The sequence below is a fragment of the Haliaeetus leucocephalus genome, unplaced genomic scaffold (assembly GCF_000737465.1).
Source record: "Haliaeetus leucocephalus isolate CR32 unplaced genomic scaffold, Haliaeetus_leucocephalus-4.0 Scaffold984, whole genome shotgun sequence".
Lineage (NCBI taxonomy): Eukaryota > Metazoa > Chordata > Aves > Accipitriformes > Accipitridae > Haliaeetus > Haliaeetus leucocephalus.
In genome coordinates this window covers 2,051,572-2,073,500 of record NW_010973420.1, presented here as the reverse complement: position 1 = coordinate 2,073,500, position 21,929 = coordinate 2,051,572, and the positions used below count along the sequence as shown (strand labels likewise).

The following is a 21,929-nucleotide window of genomic DNA, read 5'->3' as shown; positions in this document are numbered from 1 at the left end:
AGGATAAAAGGAAGATGTTGCACATATTAATAAATCTGAGAGAAAATGCTGTAGACTGAATATGATAATCTGGAGACAATAATCAGCACCAGAAAGCCTTAAAGCAATCATTGTGAGAAGCTGTGGGGGCACTATTCTTCACAGATAAAACAATTTTGCTGCAGTATGTCTTGTACTACCGCCCTCCAGGTACAATATATAACAGTGATCTGAAGAGAGGGACAACAGAATCACTTAATTTTCTGCTGTTGCTGATTAATATTAATTTTTCAGCAGCAATAATATATCAAATTTGTAAGAAATGTATGTACTTTAGGGAATAAAATGCGTGATGTCTTGTGAAGAACGATTTACAGCAGTGGCTGATATTACAAAGTTTGGGAAGCTTGTTAGTGCTGAAATGTAAGTGACAGCATTCCTAGCTGTATTTCCCCCCTAAGAAGGCAGTTCCTCCTATAATAGAGCAAAACTGTATTAATTCTAGATTTCTGGTCTATCTGTAATTGTGTAACAGGGTATACCAAATGTCAGCAGTTACAGAACAGATGTATTTCTCTTTCCTCAAAAAGCAAAGCAGATGTACAGAAAACTCTGCAAGTAAGGTATTGTAGTATGTAGTACAAGATGTTTTACTTTATGCATGTCTTCAGGTACTTAATGTGGTCTCTTACTCAAAAGAGAAGGACCATGTATCCTGTTGATATCCTTTATGTTTATATTCTGGTGGAATCATTAGCATGGCAGGGATTTATTTTTCATATTTCTTAAATAACTTCAGATCTTTTTAATGTTTTCAGAAGTGTGATATTTGCAAAAAACAGATTTCTGGATAAGGCCCAACTTCTGAAGCAGAAAGCAGTTGCTGGTCCTCCAATTAATTCAACTTCAAAAGAAACTGAGAAAACAAATGATAATGTGGGAAATGTGACATATGGAGCAGACGAAACAGCCACCACAAATGGTAAGTTCTGGATGGAACTATGGACTAGATTTGAAAAGGTAGATATGGAATTCTGTTTATCTTCTTTTTCTTTTTTTAAAGAATTCAAGGTTAAAACAAAAAAAGAGTTATTGGACCTGTGCTTTAGTCTCATCTCTGCCGTGAGCTTTCTGTGTTTCTTCAGCAGCTAATAAAACTTTCTTTTTCAGTTTCCTTAGCTTGTAGTGTGAAACAGGGATGATGGCGGTCCTTTTCTATCACTTGCGGTGTTCCAGGGGTGAAGTGATGGATATTTGCAAGGGACTTGGGTGTGCAGTGATGAAATTTGTAAAACAGTTAAAGAGTAATGTTGGAGCTAAAACAAATATTCCAACTGCAAAATTATCAAGCTGTTGTTTCATATCACTTGCATTGCTTTTCCTACTAGAGGCCAGGTTTTGATCTGTAGTTTACGGCCCATTTTTATTTCCAGTGCTAGTTCATTATGTTAAATGAAAAACCACAGCCCCACTGAGTGATATTTTGCTCTCTCATCTGTAGCTGACAATTGACGAAGGCCTTATGAAAGATGGAAGGAGATGATAGCCGCTGTGATAATGGACATTAGACCATATATTAACTTGCCCGTGTTAAATAACATGCTTGTCTGGGTAAGAACTAGCATGGCATCGCAGGGTTGCAGTACACATTGCCCCCAGTACACATTATAAAAAGTACATTTGCTTATCACCAGGCATGAATGATAACATTCAGTTGTAGTACCATTCTGTCAAAATAAGTGAATGCACCAATAGCATCAACCAAATCTTTACCTGACAACCGTTTTCTGTTGCTGTCCACTGTGGCAGAGTTTGGTGCTCCTGCTTTTATGGACAGACCTTTTGAAGAGTAGTAAAGAAAACACTAATGCAGAATGGGGCATGCAGAGAAATAGGCAGGCATTTTGGAGCCCTCCTGTGTGCACGCACATGGTGGTGGGCAGCTCAGGTTGCAGCACAAAGGTGTGTTTGAAGAGCTTAACCCTCAACCACATCTGCTCCGTTTACCTTGTGGCTCTGGTTTGGTCTTTCTTTCCCGTGACTCTGAAGACCCGTGACTTATGTCATCATTCTCCCTGAAACTTCCATACGCTATTTCTTCATGTCCTGGTTTCAGCTGGGATAGAGTTAACTGTCTTCCTAGTAGCTGGTACAGTGCTGTGTTTTGAGTTCAGTATGTGAAGAATGTTGATAACACTGATGTTTTCAGTTGTTGCTCAGTAGTGTTTAGACTAGAGTCAAGGATTTTTCAGCTTCTCATGCCCAGCCAGGGCACCTGACCCAAACTGGCCAACAGTGTACTCCATACCATGGGACGTCCCATCCAGTATAGGAACTGGGAAGTGGGGGTGGGGAATCGCCGCTTGGGGACTGGCTGGGTGTCGGTCGGCGGGTGGTGAGCAATTGCCTGTGCATCATTTGTACATTCCAATCCTTTTATTACTACTGCTGTCATTTTATTAGTGTTATCATTATCATTATTAGTTTCTTCTTTTCTGTTCTATTAAACCGTTCTTATCTCAACCCACGAGTTTTACTTCTTTTCCCGATTTTCTGCCCCATCCCGCTGGATGGGGGGGAGTGAGTGAGCGGCTGCATGGTGCTTAGTTGCTGGCTGGGGTTAAACCATGACACTTCAAAATTAAGGCAGTTGGTACTTTCATTTATGAGCTTTTGATAAACAATTACGCACTTTGTAGGGAGTTCTCTATGTTATCATTTTGCTTTTGTTCAGAGTGGACTGATTTTTTCTGCAGTGTAATTTTGGTACTGCTAATATGTCATGTCACATTACTGTTGTTATTAAAAGATAAAGCTTAGTAATACGTTGCACACCTCTCTCTCCTTCCATTTGACTGTTAAATTTGTCCTTAAAACATTCTGCCATTCCTTTTATTATAGGAATAATAATAAATCAGGACCAGCAGTATTAATATTTCTGCAGTTCTTCTTTTAAGTCACTGTGTTCACTTGCTACAATTTGTCAAACTACTAGTGCTGAAATTCTGTCCTTGCTTAGTTAACTGATGGGACAAAGCATCTGAAGCTAGGATTTATACACTTGAGGCTAGGACTGACTGTGCTTTTACTAGTTGGATAAAGACTGGATCTGGGCAAAAGGAATTTGGGAATAATTACTTAGCCTCTAAGAAGATGACAAAGATGAAGGAGTTTATCTTCATGGTATCTTGTGAGGTAAAGGAATGACAATATTCCTGTAGCTGTGAAGTTATAAAATACCAGTTTCTGGAAACAATAGAATGCATATCACAAAGAGTACTGTATATGTGTCATAATGCATATATGCAAGGAAAGAATAGTAAGGTGGCAAAGATAAATTTAATTTTGGTAATTCCAGTGCTTGCTGTTGCAAATTTAACTTTCTTGTAAAGTAGGGATTCCATATGTAGTGTAGTGGACTGTGCAATGGAAATTTGAGCATGTTGAAATACTAGCCTAAGTTGGTGTCAAAGTATATAATCAATGACTTTTTCTAAGGACGATACTGAATTATGCCACCTACTGCAGTAAATTTAAAATTATTTGATTAATTGCAAGAAAGAGTCTCCTCCTTCCTACTCAGTCCAACCCTGCCTCCCTTCCATCAACAGGTAGAAGAGGTTCTGGTCCTAAAAGAAACATTGATACTACTATGGAAGAGAAATATGGCATTGCTTCACTGCAGTTAGATGTCATGCCTCTCCTCTCAGGTATTATTCTGTTAGGGAGGGAGCGACATGGCTAGGCGTACTCCGTGTCTCTTCCTCTGAAGTGTCTGTGCTGGTGGGTCTGCCTGCTGGAAACTGGCTTGAAAGATCCCTAGGGAATTTTGCATTCTGGGTAAAAACTGGTTAAGAAAGATTTAGGATTTGGTTTAGATCTGGGGGAGGCTGACGTGTTCAGAGGTCTGTGTGCTCTGAAGGGCAGGATGTCAAAAGTACTTCTGCCCTATGTGTACATCTAAGCTCTTGTATCCTGTTTGATTTAGAAGGTGTTGAAAGTGGGATATTGGTCAGAGTAGAGTGCGTTATTTCTGTGGTTTTCTGACTGTGACTAGATTAACATTCATTATTAATATATGTTGTCCTATTTTTGTGTGTAGTGAGTTAAATCTCCCCTTTGTTCTGTGCACGCAGACAAAAATAGCCATACATTATGCAGCATGGAACTCAGCTGCCGAGTGTATGGATGTGCCAAAGCTGCCAGTTTGTTTAAAGGTGCTTGTTTGCCTTTAACGAAGAGTTTAATTTTGATGAAGAGTTTCTGGACTGCTTTAATTTTTGTGTTTATGTGAACTGTATATTTGCAGCTTTAAAAAGAAATAAACTTGTGTGCGCTTTCAGCAGTTAGCCCAATGGGGGTTCTGATACTGCTTTGAGAAGTATTTTCTTCCTACTGTAGAAGATAAATAATATTTGAAGCAGTTAAAACAACACTTTTATTTTAATACAAATTCAGTGGAGGTTTGTAATTAATTGCATCAAATATGGGTGCCTTGATGGGATTGCTTCTATAACAATATTTAATTTTCTATATTTAAAAAGGAGAAAAGTCAGTGATCAGTCGTCTGGCAGAAAATAATGCTAAAATTTTAGATGCTTACATGACTTTCACTGTGGAAACACCTCTTCTGTCTGAAAAACAAAGACATGAATTAAATCCACTGATTATAAGGATTAATTCAGCTACCTGCCTCCCGAACACACCTGTACCAATAGAAGTGCTGCAGGTAACACATACCGCTACTTCTTTCTGAAGGAATTTCCTTGTTACCCTCAAGTAGCTTTGCTTAAAATATGGGCATGGTTTTAAAGATAACTTTCCTTATTAGTAGCAAAATTGGAGAATATGACTAACATATTTCCTGAAAAACATGTGGCCAGATTAGTGCCTACATATCATAGGCACTGGCAGCAAAACAGCAATCCTTGTGTTTTCCAAGGGTAATAATTTATATATAGTTATCCTATTTTGATTTCTGAGCAGTGGATCTTGAGTAAACCGGAGAAGATCTAGTTCAGTTGCAGTGCTATATTGTTTGAAACAATTTGCTGACAGGTCAGTGTGTGTTGACTTGCTTGTTAGGACAACTTCTATTCCTGTGTTAAAAATATCATTTCGCTTAAAAAAATAGCAAATGTTTCACACCTTAAAAAATGCTGTGGACGAAAGAAGTTCTATATTGGTGACAATATAAAGTTTTTGGTCTTATATTTGTAAATTTTGAGAGATGAGTTAGAAAATACGTTCTTTTGTCAAATGGTTGCATTTTTAGGCTTAAAGAAATGTTATTTTAAAAAGGCTCTTTTCTGAGCATTTTATATTGTTGATGTGAAAGTGAAATTAAAGTCAAAGACCTTTGATTTCAGGAGCTATTTTGTTGATCCCTGTCTGAGGTGGAATTATAAGGGAATAGTGTATGAAAGATCTGGTTCACATTAGTAGGATTTTTTTTATTGTTTTTGTGAAAATAGTTTAATAATATGTCAGGAACTTTATAATGGCGCATGATGTGGTGGAGTTCTACACTGCAGGGCTTATGACAAGCTAGGCGAACTGGCTTAGCATTTACGAAGAGAAACAGGGAAAATGTCAGTAACTGCGCAACGTAATAAATAATGGAGAAAAAACCGCTCTGTAGTTTCTAATGCGATTTGCAGAGTGACCACAGAAGTTTTGACTTTGTTCCCCTTGCCAGGTGGGATACTGTATGAAATAATGAACTGTTTCAGATTCGCAGTTGTCAGGATAGTCCTTGACAGGTAGCCTCCACTCCATGCAGGCTGCCGTAGTGCTGATGGATGCTAACATGGAGGAACTGCAACAAGTGTTGTGGAATGAAGCCCCCTGTTTGCTTCCCCAGATTTGTAAACAGATGGCTAATAATGAAGATCATAGAGTCCATTCCCTACAGTATCTCCATTCCCTACAGTATCTCTGGATACTTGTTGAATTTCGTAACTTCTAGCTATAGGCATTTATTTTAGGCCTCGAATCCTACAGATGAATGCATAAGGAGAAACAAAAAAGATCTAGGAGCCATTGCAGTCCCCAGCATGCTCCTTTAATGATCTAGAAACAGCGAGAGGTTTTCAGACATATTTGGAAAGTCAACAAAGTTGAGGACAGGCAAATGAAGGGGACAGTATATTCCCAAAACGCAGGATCCAGACATGTAGAATGGCCTCTGCTGCCTTGGAAGACCATAGCTTGTGTTATAAAATACATCCCCCATACCTTCGTTACTAGAAAAGCTGATTGTTCTGTGAGGTTAAAAATAAAAAGGAAAAAGGTTAACGCTGCAAATATCTGTTTCTCCTCATCTTTCTGTTCTTTAGAGATTGTGTGTTCCCACCTACTGCAAATACAAATTTCATAACTTTCCACCTCATCAAACTCATGGACAAGTCCATGGAACTCATGTCTACTTTAAGGATGTTAATGTACTTCTAACAGGGACGATGAAACCTGGGGAATTACAGAGGTGTCTTAGAGGTCCACCTTTGGAGATTGAAGTTCATGACCGGGATAGAAACATGGAAAACAACACAAAAAAGCCCTGTTTGTTTGGGGAAGATGATGCAGATGAAAAAGTGGGTAAGGTGAGCTTCCTTGCTTGCAAATCCACAATCTGTAATTCTTTTACAAAGAACAAAGTGTGGCATCCACATGGGGTAGCTAAAGTCAGTCTAACTGATTTATTGCTGGGTAGAAAGTACTTGGCTATCAGTGCTCCCATTCGTAGCTGCTCAGCTCCAAATACAGCTGCTTTCAGTGAGCAGGATGAAAAAAAGAAGAGAACAGGATCAGTGAGTAGTTCTTCCCTGCTACCTACGGGACATTATCTGGAATCAGACTCACTTTTGAAAGTAAGAGTGGAAATAGCTGTGCCGTTGGGAATGCATGCAGAAATTGCTGATGCTCAAGTCACAAATTGCCCATATGGTTGTATAATCTACATTTTTGACTACAATAATTCATCTTTATTACATGATTTGGTGGAAGAAATTACAGAAATCAATGCTAAAGCCCTCCAGCTGGACTGCTATCCTGTACACTTAATCGGAATGGCTCTTGCTGCATTAAAACTGAAAACCACACTTGAGAAAGTTTCTGAGTTGGATATTGTTACTGGTTTTCACTTATTGGATGGAGCAACTCATGTCCTTGTCTTGGAGGGATTAAAAGACAAAGCAATCAGGAGACTATGGGATAGACACTTTGAAAGGTAGGAGATTTTGACATTTTTCATCAGTTATTTCCTTAGATTCAGAGATTTTAATTTGATTTATACCTCCCCCATCCCTTTCTATACAAAGATATATGGGCAACTACATAGCTAATGCTTTCTGTGAGGTTTTAGTGGATATGAGTCCCAGTGGCTGCTTCACTTGAGGCATAATCTTCTCATCTTTATCACGTGACACCACAGATCATCCATGTAAAGTTAAAAGAAGGATGGCAGCGTGTACTTTTTTTTGTTAAGCTGCTACTTGGTTTATGGAAACAGCACTATAATCTGCCAATTCTGAGTAACAACAAAAATACTTCATGGGATCTAAAACAAAATAGTCACTTTGAGGAAGCTGGACTTCAAGCTGTTTCTTCTTTTGAGTTTAGGGGAAAATGTGACAAATTCAAAGAGAATGTCTCACTCAAATTTCATGCCTAAAAATAATTTCTATTTTTTCCAGCACTGTAGCATGTTTTTAAAGCTTTCCTGTGGTGGTTTGTTGTTTGTTTGTTTTTTTTTAATGCAAGTCACTTCATTGCAGTTACTGTAATTATTTATTGCATGAAAGGTCGTGTCTTGTCGGTGCTCACCTGTAACCTAAATTGAAGCTTTGTTTTATTGTTGCAGTATCAATTTTGGTATTTGTAGTAGAAATATTTATGTAATGCTTTTGTAGCGGTAATAAGGGTGTTAAAGGGCAGAACACTGATGGAACTGAGGTGAGGTTCCTTTCAGATGTTTGCCATGTGGCTTAAAAAGAAAACATATGCAACTCAGTTATGTTGTGAGAGTTTTGATATTTGCTTTGTAATTTTGTCAAAAATAATTTTTTCAGAACAGTCCATGTGAAGCGAAGGCCGTAAGAGGTTCCATCTAAAGGACGAAAGCAGAGCAGTTTCATTAGAGAAATTGTGCTGCAGAACTGAGGAAACCTGAGATAGGGCCTGATTGTTTTAACCTTGTGATTGGGATACTTTGTTACAGAACTTACAGACATGAAGATGGACAACTGGAAATACTGTATAACTCTCAACTGTCTTTCCATCAGCGCCGGTATACAGACCTGGAAGCTATCTTTTATCATTTCCGCCTCTGTCAGCCCCTCTTCACTATAATGAAACAGCCTCTGCTTTATGTCAGAGGTATGATTCCTTGGGCATGTTTCCAAGCCTTGTCCAGGTATGACTCGTCCAGATTCATAGTCAAGAAATTAGGAAATGAGATGTTAGCAAAGTAGAGTGAATAGTTAATACAAAAAATAATACTCTTGGATATCTTTTCCCTGATGAAAGCAGTCTGTGGGCCCGATGGGTAATTCAGATTTTAGATCAGGTATGGTAAGACAGAAGAGCATGGTTTTCTAACTGCTGACATAGTGGTATTGGTGAGCCCACTTTTAGTTTGGGCAGGAGTTAATAATTTGTAAAGAAGAGAGGTGTATCAGTAGGATAGGATGTAAGAAAATATCTGAATATAATACAAATAGAAGAAGGAGAAAATTCCAGTGTCAGAAGCATCAGCTGGGAAGGATTTACTTCTCTGCTCTGTTCTCATAGAGGTGGTGTAGGATGGAGTAATGGAGGAGGCCATATAGGACTTGGTAGAGCCAGAAAGTCCCTTAAACTAAGTGGGGAATTCTAAGAACTGTTTTCCTACAGTAACTAGAGAAAGGAAGAGTTCTGTGAGAGTCGGGAGAATATGTTTCCTGTTCCTGGCTTTTTGTTTGGGGGTTTTGCTGCATGAGTTATTGCTGGATCTCTGCCGAGTTGCTCACTTTGTCAGCATGCAGGTATTCACAGCTGTTTGCCTTAAAGCATCTCTGGTATTACACCTTGTGAGATGGCTTAAAGGAAAAGAAAGTGGGTGAAGTCTTATGTGCATATGTTTCTATCTATCTATTTTATTAATCTATGAAAAAATTTCTATGTGTGGTTTTTTTGTTTGTTTATTTGTAAATTAAGACTCATCTGTTGAGAGGTGGAAAAAAGTACCATGCATCTTTGGTATGAGCAACTTGGGTTTAGAAAGCAGAGATGAACTGTGATTACTTTCTTTCTTGCTAGAAATAGACTGGCTTGTTTAGATTAACTTCTGAAATGAAATCCTCCAAAGCATATTTGAAATGAATGGGGACATTTAATCCTGAGACAAGAAAGAGTGAATGTCTCCTAGACATTAGTCTGATTTCACAAAAAAATCTTGTAATCTTGTTAATGTGCAATAATCTACACGCAATCTCATAGCAGCCTTACCCCTTGCCCTCCCACATGCTTGCTTTTTGGTAAAACATATTCAATAATGTGTATTATGTATGGATTACCTGTCTGCTACAAGTTTTATTTTGTATATGTCAAGGCAGTTGCTGAAAAATGAATGCAGTACACCTCTGATCTAGCAGGCTCGTTTAGTATACCTATCTGTTTCCCCTTGTTGGCTGACCTATTCAAGTGCAAGAACTGTTTATTTGCTGACAACTAATGAAATTTAACTTCATTAAGCTAATGAAGAGCCAGACCTTTACACTTCAAGTTCTGAAGTATATTCATTCTAATGATCTGCATGTAACTTGGGTACCTCTTCACATATCTGTAATTTGTTTCATGTTTATTCTGTGAGATGGTAAGGAAAAGAATACAATATGAAGGTGACTGGTGGCCATCACTGTGATGTCCTTTAAAGTCCCTTTTTATTTTTTTTTTCTTTGATGACGGTTGGTAGGTACCTTTCTTCCTTAACCTATGTGCTGGCAATATTTGAAGTAGAAAATAACATAATACTGCATATTTTAGGTGCTTGGTAGTTAATTTTCTTGTGAAATTTTACTGTAGTATGTCCTGTCTAAAAAAAGAGAAAATTAAATCAGCAGGTTAGCTGCTGTACACAACTTGCTAGATAGCTGCAGCTCAGGTTCCTGCAGTGAAAGTGAAGGTTTTGGGATGGCTGGGATAATTTTAAATGCAGGGGTTATTTTTCCACTAGAGAGAAGTGAAGCTGCAGGAATGATTACTATACTTCATAGTACTCGTTGCTATAAAATTAGAGAGAACCTCAGTAAAAGCATCTTTTGTGGCTGAGACAATGTCCTTTTAGACACCTGCTCTTTCCAGCAACCCACCATCACAGGTTGGTGAATCATGTCTGCCAGGCTTTGAGTGTTAGTCCTTTTTGCCATACCCTCATTCTGCTGTGGCTGTAATTATTCAGAGAAATACAAATAAATTCTTCACTGGAGTATGCAGACTGTGAACTATGTTCAGGAGCAGTATCTAACTTGCAGAACTCCTGGGGTTTTTTTTAGTTTTTGGTTAGCTGTAGTCAGCCAGTGGTTTCATGTGTGCACAACAGAAACTGCTACTTCTTGATACATTTCCTTCTGCTAGAATTAGCCAGGAAAGTCATTTTAACTGTAGGAAAACTAATGCATGTGATCCATATGCACAATCTCCAATGTAATTTTTTAACATACCAATGCAAACTCTATTTGTGTCATTAATGCTGATGCAACTTTGAAATTAAAGTTATCAGTTGCATGTATTGTTCAGAAGTAATGGTAAGATAATAATGTTGTAGTAATTTTACAATTGAATTCTTTTACAATACTTTGTAAAGTTACTCTGCTCAAATAAAGAATAGCTATGTGATAAATGATTAACAAATTTCCACTTTTGGCAAGGAATCATAATACTATGTTTGGCTATCAGGTGAGTCATTTTATTTCATGGCCTCTGCTATGGCCTGAGCCAGGGAGGCTGAGAATGGAATTAAGTGCATAGGTATGAAGTGTGCGTATAGTGCTCAGTAGCTGTCATATATTTAGAACTGGTTTTGTGTTGACACTAGTCTTTTCAGGCCAAATTTAGTGAATAAACAGAAATCACATGTGAGGCAAGCGTTGTCATGAATGGCATATAGAATGAAAGTTGATCAGAACAAGACGTAAAATAGAGGTAAGGCAGGATGGATTTTAGTGGGCGTTCAACATAAATATGGGTCACACACTAGAACCAGTGTGCATGAAGGGAGTTTGCTTTATTGCCTTTCCAGCCCGAGGCTAGAGAAATTCAGCAACTAATCATTAACTTGCAGCTAAATCTAGTGCCAGCAACATTCCTAGAATATTCCTAGTAGGTTTATTAAACTGCTAAACTTGTTTATTGCTGCTAAATGCCAGCATACGTGAACTGACCTGAACTTCTTAATAAGTAGATGTTTCAAGAAGGTTGTATAGTTTTTCCACAGTAATATTAACTGTAATGATTTGATTGCAGTAAAGTTTTTGTAAACTAATAAAATGTTGATGTCTATTTGTAGGCTCAATTACCTTTGTCACAGTAAGAGACTGAGGGATGTAATTCATGGGGATCTGCTGCCCTCAGCAGAGATGATCACAGTCTTGAGTCACGAGTATGGAGTTCCCTTAACTGATGAGGATCTCTTCACTCAGAAACCTCCTTTACTCTCATTTTCCTCTGATGATTGCACAGTACCAGGAAAAGTTAGCAGAGTGAAACAGGCAGTATATTCTTCAGTAGATAACTACAATGAAGTGTATGTGCAGCGGAAGAAAGAAATAGCAGACAAAATGTCTTTTGAGAGAAACCATATTGTGGTGAGTAGTTTGCAATATGCGAGAGGCAAGCCTCACAGTTGCAAAACTTCATATCCTTAATCGACACCTCCTTCATCTCCTGAAACAATAACTCATTAGACTTAAAAACTTTTGGTAGGGTGTTTGTAGGTATTGTAGAAACATGATAAAAAAGTGCAGGGTAATTTTATTTTGCGAGGAGGAGACACTGTGTGAGTGGTAAGGAAACAGATTAAAGGACTTGTAATTTCTTTTTGGGTTTGGTTCCTAATTTTCTTTGCTCTTTCTTCTCCATAGCTCCCCCATTGTGCTTAGCATGTCATCCATGCTTCAGATGCTTGCAGGGGGCCAAGCCAACTAAGCTCATGTGAAAATTGCGCTTTCTTCTCTTGCCGTGTGAAAGACCTTCTTGCCTTTGGGCAACCATGATGGCATTTATTCTTAACTAAATAAAATAAGAAGTTGCAGACAGAGCTGAGCTGAGCTTTAAGGAAATGGTGAAGAATTTTAGAACCTCTTCTTGCTTGTTACCAGTGCCCACCCACCCCTTCTGTTGCCTCAGAGAAAATGCATTGAAACTAAACCCTTTCCTGTTAATATAGACATCAAAGAAGGGGTATCCCGCATGTTTCCTGGGAGTCTGAATTGGATTTTGGAGTATATTGCTTAGTTGAGGACTCTAGCCATCCTGTGGTTTGTGAAGAAAAGTTCTGAATATTTTTTCCTGTATATATTTTAATACAAAGAGGTTTTGCCTGATATGTGGAAATCTGTGTTCCTGTGTAAGGGTACTGTCTTGGAGATACTGGAAGAAATTTAACTCCCGAGTAGTTCCTTTTTTCAGTCTTAGCCTGTTGATAAAGGAGTATTACATCAGGCTAGAAAAGGAGACAATCGTTAAATAATCGTTCCTGGTACTTGCATTTATAACATCATAGGAGGATGAGAGCAGCAGAGCTCTTGGGCCTAATCATTCTCTACAGATTAAGTGTAGAGTTATTTTGTTACTTGTATAAAGTTAGCAGTTTTCCCAGTGTACCTGTTTTAACCACGTTTTGTTTTATACATGCTTTTGAATCAGGAGGATAATAGAGGAACTGGGAAGTCCTCTGTAGAAAAGAAAATATGAAATTCTTTTTAAATAGTAGGTAAGGTAACCTTTCAGGCTTTTTGATTAAAAAAAAAAGGGGGGGGGGGGGAGTGGATGTCACAGGGAAGTGACATCCAAAATGCAATTTTACTCGCTTGCTGTAATTGCCTATTATGGCAGAGTCTGAATTCAAAGCCCTAATTACTGTAAACACAGTAGAATGATGTTTTTAAGTCAATGAATAGGTATTAGGGTTTAATTATACTGTGTCAGTAGAGAAATTTGAAGAGTTCTAATGAATGGTGTTTCCCATGTCACTGTATTTGCTGGGGTGTTAATGGAATCATGAAAATGAAAGAACTAATCTTACTTCATTTGAAGATGATGAGCATCAGCTCTCCAGAACAACTATTAGATCTGTAAGTAGAAGTCATTCTCTGGTGAGTGCTTGCCTCCAGTCTACTGCAATTAGTCTTGCAGAATATCCTATGTGAGGGTGAAGTGGTGCTAGTTTTTTTTTAATGGAGTCTTTTTGTGGAGTATTTTATTAACAAAGAGCTGTTATGTAATAAATCTATATGTAGATTTTTTTTAGGGTTTTTTGTTTTGTTGAAGTTGGTTTTATGTTTACAGAATCATTTGATTGTTTATAATTTTTTCGTAACACTCTGAATTCCCAATTCAGACAGAACTCGCATGTAATCTCTGTTTGCAGGCTAACATTGGTGCTGTATGCCAACTCAAAGGAAAGATGAAAAAGCCAAAGTTTGAAGCTTTCAGGATTTCTCCTGTTGATGGCAAATCTGTCTTTAACTACAGCTCTCAGAGCCTGAATTCTGCAGAACTTGCAAAGAAGCATCTTCGCCAGGAAATGGCAAAGGTAAATTGAGACACATAACTGGAACATCTTGGCTTGCTCTATGTAGTGCTTAAAAAAGAGATATTAATTAAATAGTTTCACACTAGTAACTCCCATGTTAGTGCATAGGAAGGGAAGTTGGGATCCAAAAGGATCTCAGTCTGAGAGATATTTTTTGTTGCTGTGTAAAATTCTGCTCTTAATGCCATTCGTTATAGTCAAGTTGTCTCATCTCTGTGACTTGGGCTGTCATTTTGAGAGCAGACTTTGATAACTTAGGTGTTCACTTCCAGTTCTCCGTCCCACACATTTATAAGTGGGAGAATTTGAGGAATTGCAGCGTCTGTGTATGCAGTATTAAGTGATTTGAAGAACACATTTAAGAGCACATTTGAAAATCACATTTATCTGCTTTTGTTGGAATAGGTGGCTCAAATCTTAATAACAAATGCTGTTTTCTTATCAGCTAGTGGAAATTACTGTAGCTCTGTGAAAACTGTTCATGATGTACCATGAACACAGTATGAACTACAGTTCCCTTTTTGCGCAAATAATATTAAAGATATTTATTTCTGTAATTATTTTACAGAGATCGCATTATACCAATTGTCATTAAATCCATCATTGGATCATAATAGAATGAAATTTAAAAACTTTTAAAAATATTTAATGATACATATTTTGTATAATTTTGATTTATGATTACTTGCAGTCTTGAGGAAAGATATGATACTGGTTCTGTACCTTATGGACTCCTTTTCCAGCAAAGGGGAATTCACATTAACAACAACAACAACAACAACAAAATCTTTTTTTTGTAGGAACCAAAGAACAGATTCACTTATTCTCATGAGTATCTGTCAGCCATGTTTGACCCAGTGGATGTGGTTGCTGCCTGTAAGGAATTCTCTGCAAAATCCAAGAGTATGTGGCTGTCACCAGATGGATTTGTATTTCCTGGATTTAAGAGCAGCATTGAAAGCAACCTGCACCCTCAGATGCCTGATGAGGCACGTCTGGAGGAGTTAAGTGAGGTAACAGAAAACTTAAATGAACAGTCCTAAGTGAACTCAAGCATTTTAGGAGACTTGAAAGAGGCAGGCTGCTTTAACATATGGAAGTCTTTTTTGAGGGGTACAGTCTAGGCAGCTCTTTTGAGGGTGTCATCCATATTTGCAATTTGGGTACATCAGCACCTAGCTTATCCAGGTGACAATTTGGATACACAAATTCTACCCTAAACACATACAGAAAACCCATTTGATGATATTAACTGGGTACTAACAGGTATTACTGGACTCTAGAGTGCTTTGTTTTACATTTACAGGTGGGGTCTAGTGTCAGAAAAATCATAATATTGCATTCTGGATGGTTCTGGGCTGTTCTTCATGATTTGCCAATCTAGTTGTGGCCTTCCTTCATGCTTCCAAATTCCCTCACTGCTTATTTTTCCTCCACCTTTTATTTATGGTTTGTATACAGTTTTATGGGGTGTTTGTTCTCCACCACTGTGTTCTCTATCAGTTTCTTCCTGCCTTGTGTCCTCTCTCCCTTCTCCTGTTCTTTACTATTTAGCTTCTAGTTTTCTGCCACTTTACTGGGTCATCAACTTGACTGGTTTACAATTCCGTGTTTTGAACAGTCTTCAGCATTGTGCATACTCAAGCACACATAGTCTGCCATTAGGAAGAAAATTTGCGTTAGAATTGGCAAGGTGAGGAAATAAAGGTAATAGAACAGGGGGGTTTTGTGCAGGATCAGTAAATTCTACCAAATTAATTGAACACAGTCACAACACAGAGTGGAACAAGGTGAATGCTGGGAGGCTTGTTATTGTATCTTGCAAGAATGTGTACATGTTCATTTAATTTTCAGGCTTTATTTATCTTTTTTTCATACAAATTAAAGTAGTTTCTCAAAAAGGTTAGAGTATAGCTGAAGTGAAATGGTTAGTGAAAACAAAGTGCTTTTTTCTGATCCATCGTGCTGGAGAATGTATCTTCTCATGAAGGAGCAGAGAAGATTCACTGACGGAGAGTAACCAAAGCCAGCTAGTACAGTATAATAGCTGGTGCCTTTTGCTGAAGAGACAAAAAAGAGGAGGGGAACTAGGCAGTACATGATCAAAAACCAACAGGCTGAAAAAGGAGTAGCTGGCTTACACTGCAGCAGCTGATGACTGACACTAGAGTTACTGAACTGAAATAAATGGGGGACGGTGATATTCAGTGTGGGTGTAGCAGTTGATCAGTATGTTGTATTGACCATTGGCACCTACTGATGGGATGAGAGAGGGGAAGAGAGCTGACGTCTTACCCTGAATGACACTAAGTGTAACCTGGCAGTACCAATAGAAGTGTAGCATCAGTGCTAGCCATGGAGCTGGGAGAAAAGAGGAAGGAGGCTCCTCTGCTCATGCAGGGACCTCATGGGCAAGACCAGCATTATATTGGACAGTGGAGATAGATAGATTGATTCTGAACTTACCATTCATGTTACCTGAAAGGTGGAACAAAAGCAAAAAACTATTAGGATCTCATTTTGAAGCAGTCTGGTTCTGATACATTGCCTCTTCAACCATTCTGGTTTTCTTCTCAAACACAGAGTTTGGCTATCTTCTGTAACACCATCCCTTGGGAGGCAAAAAGATTCTTGGAGTTGTTCTGATTTCCTAAAGTATCTCCATACAGTTTCAGCAGTGACTCAGCTATCCTTTAATGGCACGGTTTTAGGTAAAACAGTGAAAGTACAGGGCTAACAACAGACAGTGGGAGTTAATTTGTAGCCTAGGAAGGATAGGTTTGTCTGAAAAAATCTAACTGGTATTTCAGCAGTGGGTAGTCAGAGGACCACAAAAAGTTGAACTCTATTTTGCAATTGTGATGATGAATATTCCTGCCACGATTCCAGTGCACGTGCTTCTTCTCTCACCTGGTTCCTCGGGACACCTGGGCTCTTGGCCCCAGTAGTTTATTGATTGTATTTTTAGAAGCACTAGGGCAGCTTCTGCTTTCTGAAAGCACTGTGCTTTAATATCCTCCTTGAGATGATGTATAGCTCTCGCTGTTCTGGCAGTTCTGTACAGCCAGCCCACTTCTTACTGTTGGGAAAAGATAAGTAACTAGCTAGCTAGCTTTTGGACTGGGTCTATCCTCTTACAGTCTCATTGTGCGGAGGAGGATATTGATATGGAATCACATGGATGAGAGGGATGGTCCACATTCACCTGCGATTTTAGTAGCTGTGTATGAAATACAGGAAAGTGCATCAGATCCTTTATACCACTGCAGAGAAATGTGACATAAAGATGAAATTGAATCCCCTGCCAGGTATTTCTCAAGTGTACTCTAAGTGCCTGCATGTTAGATAACAGCTCAGTACTAGCGTATCAGCAGCTTGCTCACAAAATGGATTTTTGTTCTTATTCATGTGTATCAAACACAACAAATTGAAAAGCTACTTACAGAGAGAAATGGTCCTGTGTAGTGAAGTCTGGACTTTGGTAAGTTCCTATTATGGTAGTTGTTAGATTGCTACCCAAGAATCTGGCTAACTTATTTTATGTGATTCCTCCCTGGTGATTTTGGCCTAGCTTCTTAAAGGGATTCAATTTTCATTTAGAAATGGCAGGAGAATACTCTGCATGCTAACATGGAGCCAGTGCTGTCACGAGACAGATGGAGCTGGGACAAACGGCACATTGATTTTGATCTTTACAAGAAGCCACCTGAGCTCTTCATGACAACAGCCCCACAGACTGGTAATGGATCTGTTAAAATTAACTAATCACAAAGCTTTTAACTTAAAGCTCTGACATATGGTCCTGAAGCTTGTTCAGTTCTGCCATCGAGGAAGGGAGTTTGAATGCAAAGGTGTTTAGCAACGAGATACACTTTACAGCAAAACTGTTCATACTCTAACAAATGAAGCATCCTAAGATGTAAGACCTTGGCCATACTCCAATTTTACCCCTCCATTTACCCAACTTCTTAGCCTCAGTGCCTTTGCCTATAGTAAAATATTACAGGGAGGTATAGATCCTTCTTGGCTTATTCTGTAAAGCTAGCTTTGTTGGCTTCCTGATCTTCCTTTATACAGATTGATGACAATCAGTTTTGGTTACCAAAGCCAGACAAAATGTCCCTCACAGGCTGCAAGCAATACCAGATAATTGGTCCAGAGGGGGCCTGAGATGAGCCAGTTAAATCTGCACACTGTCTGTCACAGCAGCCTGTAGTGTGCCTTGGTGAGGTGGTCAGTGTACAACCTCACATTCTCCCACAAACAGTAATAGACAAAGTTTTATTTCATTATAAAACAGTATTTTGAAAAGTTTGCCATGTGTTTCTTTTTGCCCAGAACCAACTGAGATTCACTGGAATATTTACAAGCAGAAAAGAATAGATTTATTGTGGTTGCTAGAATCTTTCATCTTTGGCAACTTTTCTGCTGCCTGTTACCCTGTAACTTGCAAAACACTTGCTTAGTGCAGTTCTTCTCAAGTGCTTCCTACAGAGAAATGCTTTTGGAAGCAGGATTAATTCCACGTTCATGTGTGTTTTATGGAGCCTACAGGACAGTGAATTGTCTTTGCTGTGGGCACTAGCCATTATTCTAACAACTGTATAATTTCTTCTAGTGGAATCCTTGTGAGAAATGGTGTTCTTTGCAATAGAGGCTTTTAGCCTACTTTTTTTAGTTCAAACAGCCAAAACCTATCTTTTCCATCTAAGTGGTTTCCATTGCCTGGTTTTTCTTCTACAGTCTGTTGTCAGCCTTGTGAAGATGCTACTCGGATTCTGCAAACTACGTTTGACGATACCAAGCTGAAAGCTCACCAGCGGTCCACAGCAGCTGAGTTATCCACATGTGGGCTGAGAGCCAGGTTTCAGCTACAGAAGCTCCATGGACTTCTGCAAGGTGTACCTCCGAAATTCTCACTTGGCAAGGCAGGACCAATTTTGAAGGTAAAGGGTACCTGTCTTTGAGTACTGACCCTGGCACCTACCTTTGCACAACAACAGCTGTCCTGCACTTTGTGGAAGGCAGATAACATGTGACACTCTTAATTTAGCACAGTACTTTTGGAAGTAAAAATTTTTGTTAAAATTGGCGTTGATAGTACTGGTTGACTCAATCTTACAAAGCTCTTAGAAAAATGTATCAGCCCAGGCACAAAATGATTTCTTTTTCTTTTTTTTTTCTTTTAGTTCTTTGCTTTGAAGCTTAGAGATAGTGGAGGAAGGGGGAGAATTTCTGTTCAATTAACTACCTTGCCTGTCAGTGTGCAGTGGGTGAGAAAAGAAGAACAATTTTTGGCCAGCTGGCTTAGCAGCTCTAAAAGAAATTGTAATGTCTCCTAATGAAATGTAGGGGTCGAGGCACTTCTATAGACTAGATGCCAAATGTCTTGCCATGTGTTCTTTTGATTACCATAGTGCTGTATAGGCGTCCTGAGTGTTGCACTTCAGCCTGGTGGTGCAAAAATCCCCCACAGACACCCCAGTCTGCAAGACTAAAGGGTTTGTGCTCATTAATATGAAAAGCTGTATGGGTGGCCTGCACCTAACTGTTCTTTTGTTGGCTGAATCATAGTCAGGGCTTGCATCTAAATGACTGACCCAAACCCTGAGCGTGCTTTTAAAGCTGATTTTGATCAAAGGGACTGAAGCTCACTGTTGGCTACAAATGCTCTAGAAAAGCAAACACAGGAACTATGAGAATGTTGGTAACAAAAGCAGAATTAAACCTTTGAGGCCAACTCACTGCTGCCACCATGCCCCCCCCCCTTTTTTTTTTTCCAATATTCTGAGTGCCAGTCCTTGTATAAATGGACACTCAGCAGCAAGCTGCCTGGCCTCCTCAGTTTAGAGCGTCAGGCTTTGAACTGCATATCCCTTTGTGCTCTCTGTGCTTGGCCTTCTGCTTTGATTTGGTTGTTCAAACTGTGAAACTTGTCCATCTTCGACTCTTAGCCTGTTTCCTATAATTCCAATGCGGAGCCCTTTTTGCTAGATTGCATATAAATATGCAGTTCGTTTATTAGATAACTTACTTATATCTTGCACTTAATGACATCATTCTAATTATGGCACTCAGACTTGACTCTGTCATATCCCAAGTTTCTTGAACACATTTTTCAAGCCTTCCAACTATAGCTGATGGGAAGACATTTCTGTCTTGCTTCACTAAATTGGCTACTCTTTTGCAAAAAAGACAATCTTTTAGAAAGGATGTTATGTGCATTAAGTTCCATGGGTCTACTTTGGGAGAAAGATTAAAAAAAAAAAAAACCCAAACCAAACAACAAAACCCTCCTGATATATTTTTAGTTCTTGCTTTTAATAATTTCTAAACTAGCCTCCTTTTCCAGTACAGTGTTTTAATTCTGACAGAAAAAGAAAGAAAATGTCCTTGCTGGATGATGTGGCTTGCTGAAGAAACATAGAATTTAACCATGCTGGATATAGTAAAGCTAAACATGCAGTGTCACATTATCACAACATCATTTATTTTCTGATTATTTTTATGTCAGTTTGTTTTCAGAAGGGTGAACACAGTATCTCAGCTCCACTAGCTACTTCAGTGCCATTGCCTTCTATTTGCACATTCTTATGCTATTGCGTTCTCTGCCGATTTGTCTCTTTTAGATCCCTGCCTTCTTCACCTGATTTTCTTTTCTTTTTTTTTTTAAATCTTTGCTGTAGCAGCTTAGAGCTGGTTGCTAAGTGCATGCTGCGGCTTTTCCTCCATACTGTACAAGCATTGTAATTCCCCTCCCAGTCTACCTGCCTAGGATTCCTGTCGCTCTGATGAAAGGTTGTTACCATCCGTGCAGGTATGAGCATTGCTGGAACACCAAGGGATTGCTCGGACTAGTCCCCAGGTGCTCCGATGCCCTTCCCAAGGTTTCGTTGTTCATCCCGGTGCACTGGGGTCCAGCCATGTATCTCCCTCCCATCGGATAACTAACTGACACAAGCTAGTCTGTCTGTCTGTGCATAGTGCCTATTCCTAGGTGCAGGCTTTGTATCTCTAACAGGATTCACTTTTTGCTATAAAAGCAAATATGGACTTTTAAAAAAAAATTTTCATTATGCAGGCTTCCTGTACCTGCTTCAAATACTGGACTGTCTCTCAAACCATGTGCTTTATTTAGCCTTCTGTGAGTGTAATCTGATCACCTGCTTTTAGGTATGCTCACTTCTCACGTTCAAATCATGCTTCTGAGTAGATTTATTCTCTCAGATCTTGTCTGGTGCAGCTGTTTGATTACTGGGACAATTTTTGCTCAATATTTCTACTCACTTGTTAGGCAAGCAAACCCCCTGAGTGAGGGCTGTATGACATCTGTGTGGACACTTCCAAGCTGGAGCTTTAGCCTTACTGACTAACCTGACAGTTGTGTGGGTTTGGGGTTTTTTTTATTTTATTTGGTTGCTTGGTTTTGGTTTTGTTTTTTTTTTTCACTTAACACTAGGATTCAGCTTGTGATTTGTATCTCTCTCAAAGGTTTTGAAGCACAAAGGTCGCACATAACCACGTTTTTTTTTTCTTTTCTTAAAAAAAGAAAGTGATCTCAAATACAGGCTTGTAAGACTATGAGTTTGAGCACTGTGTGCTTTAGCTGTGCACATTTCCAACCTTGTAGTTTGCCTGTAAGGTAAATGCTCTGGGGCTCATTTATGTAATAGTATATGAGGGCACAACAGCTTTCCTCTCCTATCCATGTTTTGGGGAATCTGCATTTAAAAATTGACTCACATTGGGGTGCAAAGGCACCCAAACTGTCCTGTGAGGAATGGCTGCCTGCACCTCTTTTCTTTTTTTTAAAGCCTAGCTGGCCGAGCACCTGAACATATGCTGTTTTCTTGTCCCAGCCTGTCCCAGCCCTGTCAGCGTTGGACAACCCGTCCTGTGACACGGGGTCAGATGCCCTCCCAGGAGGGAGGAAGGGTGTCACCAGTGGCTTTGTACCAGGCCCCGATGACCAGCACAGCTTGAAGTGCAGCAAGACTGTTACCCCCCGGCACAACAGGGAGTATAAGAAGTTTGAAAAACTCTGAGGCGCACATTCAAGTAAGACCACCTCATTGCTAGAAATAGCAGAAGTTGGCCCACATTATTTTATATGGTGCGTGTCAAAGAGCCGCGGTACACAGACATTATAACAATAAAT

General features: G+C 39.1%; 1 protein-coding gene across 1 annotated transcript; it reads left to right on the top strand.

The window, feature by feature from the left end:
* Positions 1–331: 331 nt before the first annotated feature.
* Positions 332–21,816, top strand: LOC104842245 (uncharacterized protein FLJ43738). The gene is made up of 11 exons (XM_010584470.1): positions 332–402; positions 798–961; positions 4,524–4,708; positions 6,318–7,207; positions 8,198–8,392; positions 11,525–11,822; positions 13,607–13,771; positions 14,572–14,784; positions 17,372–17,510; positions 18,536–18,717; positions 21,631–21,816. Exons 1-11 carry the CDS (start codon positions 332–334, stop codon positions 21,814–21,816), a joined length of 2,688 nt encoding a protein of 895 aa, XP_010582772.1.
* Positions 21,817–21,929: the final 113 nt, after the last annotated feature.